General features: G+C 34.6%; 1 protein-coding gene across 1 annotated transcript in view; it reads right to left on the bottom strand.

Moving 5' to 3' along the window:
- Nucleotides 1-447: 447 nt before the first annotated feature.
- Nucleotides 448-10,666, bottom strand: part of ext1b (exostosin glycosyltransferase 1b) — a 162,292-nt gene continuing 152,073 nt past the window's right edge. Inside the window, exons 9-11 of the mRNA XM_058047653.1 lie at nt 9,929-10,089; nt 9,647-9,818; nt 448-8,149 (exon numbers count right to left, since the gene is read on the bottom strand). Of these exons, the coding sequence (XP_057903636.1) occupies nt 7,964-8,149; nt 9,647-9,818; nt 9,929-10,089 (519 nt within the window). The 3' untranslated portion in view covers nt 448-7,963. The remainder of the gene's footprint in view (nt 8,150-9,646; nt 9,819-9,928; nt 10,090-10,666) is intronic.

Genomic DNA, 10,666 nt, shown 5'->3' with positions numbered 1-10,666 from the left:
CTGAGAGGCTTTGATTGTGTGCAGGAACAACGTGTACTTTGGGATCCAAATGAGGTACCCTGCAGGATGAGGAACATTGCTAGCTGTCAAATGGTCGTTTTTTTGGTGCTAGAGTACCTGTAAATTTAAAAATGACAATTATAATTCTTCTTAATTAATTCCATGTCCATGTTTCTCAACTGATTCAAACCAGCTCAAAATCAAAGCAGAACCAAAACAATTATATCTAATATAAAATGCAATACATTTTGAATAAAATAGAAAGAATACAACATAAGATTTGCATATTTGCAAATAGTGATAAAATACAAGTAAATTTATGCTATATAACATACAATAATTATACAAAAAAATTGTGTTGTTCAAAGCAGAACCAAAACAATTATATCTTATATAAAATGCAATACATTTTGAATAAAATAGAAAAAAATACAACATAAGATTTGCATATTTACAAATAGTGAGAAAAATACAAGTACATTTATGCTATACAGTATACAATAATTATACAAAAATTTTGTGTTGTTCAAACCAGAAAAAAAAGTCTATCTTATGAAAAGCAATACATTTTGAATAAAATAGAAAGAAATACAACATAAGATTTGCATATTTACAAATAGCGATAAAAATACATTTTAAAAATACATTAAGTACATTTATGCCATATAGTATACAATAATTATACAAAAATATTGTGTTGTTCTTTTCCTTAAAACTATACACTAATCCTTCGTTTATCACTGTGATAAGTCAATTAATCAACAAAAGATTTTTGGAGTTTGAGCATAGAAAACCCGTTTATCATGGTAGTTTTTATCATGATTAGAGCCATATAAACATAAAATAGCACCCCTATAGTCACGCTTACACTGTATACTCTGTATTCTTTGTTTACTTATTCTAAACTGCACTTTATTTGGGAGGGTGGGGATGTGAGACATGAACGTATGTATTTCTCTTTTCTGTGCGTTCTAAAGATATCGAAACAGACAAAAACAGATACTTACTATTCTGCTCCATTTATTTTACATTAACCAAGCTACAACGACAACAACAGCAACTGTTATTATTATTATTATTATTATTAGTATTAACATTGTTACACTGATCAAATTATGGTACTGGTGTACTGACACTGTCTCTTTTTCCCTGTTTTTTGCTGTCTTCATGTTTCACATAAGGACTGTGGATGATGGGCAAAATTCCAAAAGAGTGCAGTTTTCCTTTAAGAAAGTGTCCGTTTGAAACACACAGTGGGGAAGAAGGACAAAGAAAAAAAATTTTTTTTACTTACCACTTCCACACAGAATGAGAGGAGAATCTTAACTTTACATTACTTATACCTAGTGACCAGAATGCTACAACTAAGTAACTTTTTGGCTAATAATAGGCCATAGTCCTACCACAAAAAATCCATCAATTATAATAAAATAAAATAAAAAATGTGATTTTAGTGAGGGACTAATGTTTGAATCCTGATATAGCAAGAAGTCATTGAATTATTTTTATATAAAATGTGTTTTTTGTTAATATTTCGGAACAGATTCCAGTCCTCCGTTTGTTGTTTGTTATAAAGTAGACCAGTGAGACACGGTTATGGTCAAATGAGTTTTATTATAAATCATTCTTACAAAATCAGCATTTATCTTCTATCTCATCTGTGACCTTTTAGAAAAGTCTTGAGTGGGGAAAGAGGGAGGAGAAGAAGGCATCAGGACAATCCGTATTATTTCAGCTTCTGTCGAGTCATGTGATGATAAATAATCCAAAACATAGTCATGCACGCATGGTCGTCGTGGTAACGGTGTGCAAACACACAAAAAAAGTTGTTTTTTTTTGTTGTTTTTTTGTCGTGCGGTGCGTAGAGATAAGTCCACAACAGAACGTTCCTCGGCGGTTCGAGAACTCACGTTGACAAAAAGGCACAAATGAACAAGATAAACACGAATTGTCTGTCACATTTTCGTTTTTTTTGGGGAAGACCTTCCACAACATTAAATTCACAATTTTTAAACTTGCATAATACATCGTTTTTTTTTTTTTTTGGTCCGCACCCAATGGGATGATGACAAAGCGCTTTTGGCAGAGGTTTTTTTCGATGTGCCAAGCTGCGTGCCACCACGTCTCATTATCATTATCACACGTGCTAGCTAAGTGTTAGCACAGCTTGGCACAACGTCTCCATCTGCTGCAGATGCTTATTGTTCTCCGTCTCCCCTTTTTATCGGGGGTTTTTAAGCGATTGGACTCCCGTCGAGAGCCAGGATGGTGCAGCCCAATCCAATTTTAGATCAATGGCGTATGCGAACGTTGTTAACTTAAAAACTTACAAATGTTGCACTTTGCAGTAAAGTGGATGTTTGCGGTCCAACTTTTTAGAGTACAGTAACCCCCTCGTTTCTCGTGGCTCACTGATTCCAGACGCGACTGTGATAAGTGGATTTCCAAAAAGTCGGACTCCTTAATTCTAAACGGAATATGTTTGTAGTTAGAGCATAAAAAACCTGTTTACGGCCTTCTAAATCTGTTTTTTTTAACATTAGAGCCCTCTAGACATGAAATAACACCCCTATAGTCACCTTTACATTCCAATTACCCAATACTGTAGACATAATAGAAGAAATGAAGACATAAATAAGACTTGTGCTTATGTAAATGCCTTCCGGGGTTCGGGTAGCTGAGTGGTGGGCGTACAGGAAGTGATGTATTTATGATGGATTATTGTGTTTGTGTGTCTCACCAAACATTACAGTAATATTACTTTTATAGTACTTTTAGAGTACAGTAACCCCTCTTACTGATTGATGAAACCTTTTTATGACCTTCTAAATCTGTTTTTTTTAACATTAGAGCCCTCTAGACATGAAATAACACCCCTATAGTCACTTTTACATTCCGATCACCCAATACTGTAGACATGATAGAAGAAATTAAGACATAAATAAGACTTGTGCTTATGTAAATGCCTTCCGGGGTTCGGGTAGCTGAGTGGTGGGCGCACAGGAAGTGATGTTTTTATTACGGATTATTGTGCCTGTGACCAATTCCGGTGTTTGTGTGTCTCACCAAACATTACAGTAATATTACTTTTATAGTACTTTTAGAGTACTGATTGATGAAACCTGTTTATGACCTTCTAAATCTGTTTTTTTTAACATTAGAGACCTCTAGACATGAAATAACACCCCTATAGTCACCTTTACAGTCCGATTACCCAATAATGTAGACATGATACAAGAAATTAAGTGTTTGAATCCCGTATTTGTTAATTTAGCTGTTTTTATGCTTAATTATGTAACATTTGTTTAGATTTTTTTTACTCAAATAAGCTATATTCAATTACCAAAAAGCAGAATTTATTAATTTAATATATTTCCGAACAACCGTGATAGTGACGCCACGGGATTTGAACCAAGGGAGTACTGTATCTATTATGTGGTATCCACTGCAAATGACTTAACAATACCGATATTACTCTGAATTTGTATGAACAACAATCGAGTACCTACAGTCAAGCGTCATTCATGCTCTAGAGGCTGCATGAGTGCTGCCAGTTAAGGGGTAAAAAAAAAACCCCAATGCAAACCCAAAATGGATTATTGGCACGTGACATACATGAACTCCCCCTCAGCAATGCCAGTACAGCGTCACCTCATAGAGTACACAGTAAAAAAAAAAAAAAATAAAAATAAATATATGTTTATGTACAATGCAGTCAGTTATGATTTTTATCTGCAAAGCTGAGGGAAATGTACTTGACTTGATAACCTCCGACTTAAATCAGACATTGAAACGTGTGATGGGAAAATAATAGCACAAATAGTAGATAACAGATGCTGAAAAAAGTGCTTAAGATCAACACTTTGTTGCAACATTTCAGTCAAACCATGAAACCAAATGGGGGGGGGGTACATGACATTTAGAATGTAAGAAATAAAATAAAAGTAGGACTTTTGGGCTTTTATGATATAAAACTTGCAGTATGATAATGAAAACATATCATTTCCTGTTTGGGTTTCACACTAATACTTTAGGGATTGTCTGTCAATGCAAATATACTGTAGAACGTCAACAGTTTAACACCATTCATATGAACACATATGTGTTTGTATATAGCATTTTTTTTTAAATATCGGGGGGGAAAAAAATTCCGATATCGCATTTTTACCTTGATATCGGGCTGATAATTATCGGAGTATAGTTTCTGTAGATGGTTTTTAAGTTTATACTGCAGTGGTTAGCCTCTTTTAGCATTTGTGGTAAAACACGGCCTGGAGAGCTGATCAAGGTTTGGCCCCGGAACAGTTATTTACATGTCCATCATTTTTGAAATAAGAACAAATGTGAGGTTCTACTGTACTTTTAAAAAAAATATATTTGTGTATTTTGGCTATTTGTTTTCTTTGCAGTGTGACTTACTTCACATGATGCAAAAAGGCTGTGTCTCAAATGGAATACTGTACTTTATGTTCACACTTTGAGTTTACAGTAGTAAAAAGTAGTCGGTTTAGTACCGTTTTATTCCGCGATATCAAATTTGTCAACAAACACACTCACCGGCCTTTCATTCTTAAAAATAACCCACCAAGGGACCAAAAAAAGTTGTACAAAAAGTAAAAAAAAAAGCAGTTGTAATGATCGAATTTGTCAACAAACACACTCACCGGCCTTTCATTCTTAAAAAATAACCCACCATGGGACCAAAAAAATTTGTACGAAAAGTAAAAAAAAAAAAAAGCAATTGTAATTATTGAATTTGTCAACAAACACACTCACCGGCCTTGCATTCTTAAAAATAACCCACCATGGGACCAAAAGAAGTTGTACAAAAAGTAAAAAAAAAAGTAAAAAAAAAAAAAGCAATTGTAATTTATTGAAGGTCCCTAGAATAATAATTACTATGCATGTACACTTAATTACTCTCTATAAAATTTATTTTTGCTCATATTTTTGGGTGTCAGGAACAAACCAATAGGATTTCCTAGGGAACATTTGCCTCGGCTTTGGTGAAATGTTTTTGCCTTGGTTGTCGTACAGTATTGTAAGTAACAAAGTAGTCCGGTTAGCCGGTTTTATTCCGCGATCTCGAATTTGTCAACAAACACACTCCTTTCATTCTTAAAAATAACCCACCATGGGACCAAAAAAATTTGTACGAAAAGTAAAAAAAAAAAAAAAAAAAAAGCAATTGTAATTATCAAATTTGTCAACAAACACACTCATCGGCCTTGCATTCTTAAAAATAACCCAACATGAGACCAAAAAAATTTGTACGAAAAGTAAACAAAACAAAAAAAAACAATTGTAATTTATTGACGGTCCCTAGAGACAAATATCCAACATCCAAAATGAAACTAACTTGTCTGCACGGCGGGTGGCTGGGGAGTCGAGCGAATGTAGCCCCAAGTTATGAACGTGATACGTGACGGAAGCCGATATTACCCAATCTTCGGATTGTCGGTACATCCCTAATAATTACTATCCATGTAAACTTAATTATTCTCTATAAAAAATATTTTTGCTCATATTTTTGGGTGCCAGGAAACAAACCAATAGGATTTTCCAGGGAACATTTGCCGAGCGGATTACAGTAATCCCTCGCCACTTCCAATTTCGTGGCTTCACTATCACGGTTTTTCAAAATATATTAATAAATCATGCTGTTACCTGGTTGCCTGGGGGCCTATTATTAGTACAAAAAAATATGCATATTTAAGCCAAAGATTTTTCCAAGCATTAAAAACACAAAAATAGAAATATAAGGCATTTAGAAGATGCATTTAAAGACAAGTTGTGATGATATGTTTACTAAAGAGATGTCAGTAATGTTACATTAATGAGACAGTAGCCACTCCAGGAAGTACGCTACAGAACAGGAAGCTGTTCACCCTGGACTGGTGGCCAGCCAATCACAGGGCACATATAGACAAACAACCATTCACACTCACATTCATACCTATGGACAATTTGGAGTCGCTAATTAACCTAGCATGTTTTTGGAATGTGGGAGGAAACCGGAGTACACGGAGAAAACACCCACACAAGATGGCTGAGGGTGGAATCGAACTTGGGTCTCCTCGCTGTGTTGCCTGAGCGCTAACCACTCGCCCATGGTAACACATGAGTCAATATTATGTCGACTATATTGGTGAATATAAGTGTAAAGGTGACTATAGGGTTGTTATTTCATGTCTAGAGGGCTCTAATATGGTTAAAAAGCATATTTAGAAGGCGGCAAACAAATCTTCGGAAATTCACTTATCACAGTCGGGCGTGAAACCAATTAACCGTGATAAATGAGGGATTACTGTAATGACCAAATGGCGATATTTACCCGCTTCCTTGTCACTCACGCACTTAAGTGTACTGAAGCTAAGTGTAAGTACACAAGTACACACTTGAGACACAGCCTTCATTTTTGTTCCCCGTTTGATTTTCCTCCTTGTAGCATCCATCACCTTTTTATGGCACAAAAAAAAACTTCTGATTGCACGTCTGACAGAAAGGCCGCTAATAGCGTGTTGCTTTCATTCAAGTGTCTGAGTGGACGTCCCCCCGTACCCCCCCGTACGCCCCTCAAATGATCAATAGCCACGTTTACATGGACCCAAATATTCCAATTTCAATCAGGTTATTTGCTGAAACCGAAAGAATCTAACCTTTTTCCGAAAGAAAAGTGCCAATCCGAATGAATATATGACGAAGGAAAAACTGGCAATACTATGAGGATATTATAGGAGTAGCATATTTCAATAAAAAAAAATCAAATATTAAAAAAAAATATTTTTTTCAAATATTTAAAAAAAATTTTTTTTTCAAATATTTTTGAAAAAATATTTTTTAAATATTAAAAAAAATTTTTTTAAATATTTTTTATATGATTTTTAAAATTTATTTTATATTATTTATTATAGTCACACACTATATATATATATATATATATATATAATTTAAATATGCTACTCATAATATTATGAGTTTATTCCCTTGTGAGGATAAGCGTTCGAAAATGAATGAATGAATATTAGGAATACGGAGTTATTCCAACAAGTGAAAAAAAAAAACTGGAGGAAGTCGATATCACGTGATGTTGGTGTTTACACTTTACTGGGCATGCCCCATTGACTATTCTGGTTGATTATAGCGGCGCATGTAGACACGCCATTGGAATATTCCTTTCCATGTATACCATTGCTTTCGGAAAGATTCCATTCGGGAAAAAGAGAAAAACTCCTCATGTAAACGTGGCTAATGTCAACAACGTGTGCCGGGATGCCATAACATATCAACAATAGTGTACGTTAAAAGCATGGTCGGTGTGTACCACAATTGAAAACAAGCGCACCTCGGTGTCTCCAAACTAATACAGGCAAGCAGAATGTGCAATAAATAACTTTTAAAAAAAAATGGCACTCCAAGGAAATGCTGATAAAAGACCAGCTGGGAGAAAAAAAGACATAGGAAGTACAGGAGGAGGATGATTTAAAAAAAAAACAACAAAAAAAGAAACATTAAGGCAAGGGGAAGTAGTGAATGCGTGACGATAGCTGAGAATATGAGAAATATGGGCTGCTTTTATGCTAAAAGCTAACTTCCGATTCCATAAAAATGGATGACGCTCCGACCATTCCAACCCTTGGATATAACAGCTGATTTGTACAAAAATCAAACCAGGCGATAAAGCAGCACGGGTCGGCTTTTGGGGACGGCGGTGGTGAGTCCGGTATCGGGTCCTGATGCGGGGGTGAGTTGCCGGGGGTAACCAGACAAAAACACACTCCTTTCCCTCTTGTCTTGTAACGCTAGCAGGATAGTCAAGGTCGTCCACAAAAAAAAAATAATCGGAGTTTGTGGTTCTTCTTCGTCTTTGCCCCCCCCCCCCAAAAAAAAAAAAAAAATCTGCATGTGCGTTCATGCTTAGACGGCATCGGCGTCTCGCACCTCCCACCCAACCCGGGCGGGGTCAGAGCCTCTCGATGTCCCTGTATTTCTTACGCAGGATGGAGACCTGGTCCTTGAACAGGACAGGATCCAGTCTCATCTGGGAGCGGACCAGCGGCATCGAGCCAAACCAGCTGGCAAACTTGTTCATGCACGTCTGCCGTTGGGCAAAGTGGTCCGGGTCGGCCCAGCGAGACGCTCTGGATGACTGCAGAGGAGGCAAAATGGAGTCAGGTGACCACACGGGGACGTTTGTGGGGAAAGTAGAACATCCTTTATCTCACTTTGAATATTTGGCTATTCTTCATTCAATAGTATACTTTTATATTTTTAACCTTATTTTTTCATATTAGATATTAGACTTTTTTTATTTTTATTTCTATTTTTACACATTTTTAATGCGATAATCAAATATCCTTGTTTTTTTCCCCCCCACAAAGAATTATTTTTCAATAATTTAAATAATTATAATTATATTTTTATGTAATTTTTGACATTTTATATTTTAGTATTTAATCTTTTTTTACTTGACTAATATCCTTGCTTATGCATATTTACAAATATGTCTAATTTAGTTTTGTCTATGAATTTACCACCTTTTTTAGTTTTATTTATGTTTTGTTTTTACTTTTTAGTAGTATGATTGAGTAATATACTGTCGTTTTTTCTTCCATCAAATATGTATTTTGAAAAAAATATATTCATTTTAATATAGTATGTCATTTTATATGACTTTTTACATTTTACATTTTAGTATTTAATCGTTTTTGACGTGACTGAGTAATATCCTTGCTTATGCATATTTACAAATATGGCTAATTTATTTTTTGTCTACGAATTTACCACCTGTTTTAGTTTTATTTATGTTTTGTTTATGTTTACTTTTATTTGTTTTTTTTTTTACTTGTACTTTTTTTTATACTTCAGTAGTATAATTGAGTAATATGCTGTAGTTTTTCTTCCATCAGACAAATATGTATTTTTGAAAAAAATATATCCATTTGAAATTCATTTTTTGTGTTTGTTTAGTTTTATTCATGTTTTTTTTTTTTTACTTTTTAGTAGTATAATTGAGTAATATGCTGTAGTTTTTCTTCCATCAGACAAATATGTATTGTGAAAAAAATATATCAATTTTAAATTATTTTTTTGTGTTTATGTTTAGTTTTATTTATGTTTTTTTTTTACTTTTTAGTAGTATAATTGAGTAATATACTGTAGTTTTTCTTCCATCAGACAAATATGTATTGCGAAAAAAATATATCAATTTTAAATTCATTTTTTGTGTTTGTTTAGTTTTATTTATGTTTTTTTTTACTTTTTAGTAGTATAATTGAGTAATATACTGTAGTTTTTCTTCCATCTGACAAATATGTATTTTGAAAAAATATATATCCATTTTAAATTCATTTTAATATAGTTTGAATATTAATTTTTTTTTATTGTCAATTTTATTGGAGTCACATTGAGGAACATGCTTGTTTTTTTCCACAAATGGATAACATTTTATTTATTTACAATGGAATGTAAATAAATATGTATTTTTTAAAAAACTTTGTATTTGTGTGGTTTGTTATTTTTTTCCCCAACATATTTTAAAATGTTTTTTTTTTTTTAAAGAATTTTTCAAATGATATTTTTACATTTCTGTTTTTCCAATACATTTGACTTACAGTAGAGTGTATCATGGCTGTGTTTGTCTCACCTGTCCCATCATGGTCTCCTTGTACTGTTTCTTCTGTGTGACCTTGATGGGAGGTAACTTGGTGACGGCGGAGACCAGGAAGTTCATCAGGATGTCCTCGCAGTTGGCCAGTTGATCCACCATGCTCTTCAGACTGGAGGGCAGGTAGTTGGTGTACAGGTAGTGGTAATACCTGCAAGACAAGCCTCCTGGTTAAAAAAGACGGTACGAGTACAGGATGGTACTGCACTACCACATAAGGAAAAACGGACGGATACCACACAAGATGCTATGGGATGGTACCTGTGGTATATGGCGGCGCCCGTCAGAACCATTGAATAGTCATTGGTCCACTTGGATGTGTAACCCCAACGCTCCTTGTTGCTGTCCCAGAAGTGGCTGCGTGCAGGATAGCCCACGATGCGTTCAGGAAAACTCTGCCATACGGTGAAGGCAAAGTCCACCTGCACACATTTGGGAGATAAAAGCCTTTTCATTGACTTCATATTACATCTTTTAGGTCCATTCATTGCGGGGGCGTAAAAAACAACACAGCTGAGTTAATGAAATGCACCAATGATAAAATAGGAAATGGAAAGATGGAGGATCTAAAAGGAACTGCACACCGGGGCATTCAGGAGGATAGTTTTTTTCAGTTTTTTTTTTCCAACTTGCTTTTAAAGCACTTTTCTAGTAAAAAAAAACACGGGAAACCTCACACACGCTCAACAGGGGCCCCAGAAGCATCCAAAAATGGCATAAAATGCCAAAGTTTGATTTTGGTGATTTTTGAAAAAAACGTAAAAAAAAACGTATGTCGTTTTTTTCCATTTTTTCCAACTTGCTTTTAAAGCACTTTTCTGTCAAAAATAAAAGTGGAAACCTCACACACGCTCAACAGGGGCCCCAGAAGCATCCAAAAATGGCATAAAATGCCAGATTTTCAATTTGGTGATTTTTGAAAAAAACGTAAGGGGTTAGTATGTCGTTTTTTTCATTTTTTTCAACTTGCTTTTAAAGCACTTTTCTGGTCAAAAAAAC

The sequence above is a fragment of the Doryrhamphus excisus genome, chromosome 14 (genome assembly GCF_030265055.1).
Source record: "Doryrhamphus excisus isolate RoL2022-K1 chromosome 14, RoL_Dexc_1.0, whole genome shotgun sequence".
Classification (NCBI taxonomy): domain Eukaryota; kingdom Metazoa; phylum Chordata; class Actinopteri; order Syngnathiformes; family Syngnathidae; genus Doryrhamphus; species Doryrhamphus excisus.
This window is presented reverse-complemented; position numbering and strand designations above follow the sequence as displayed.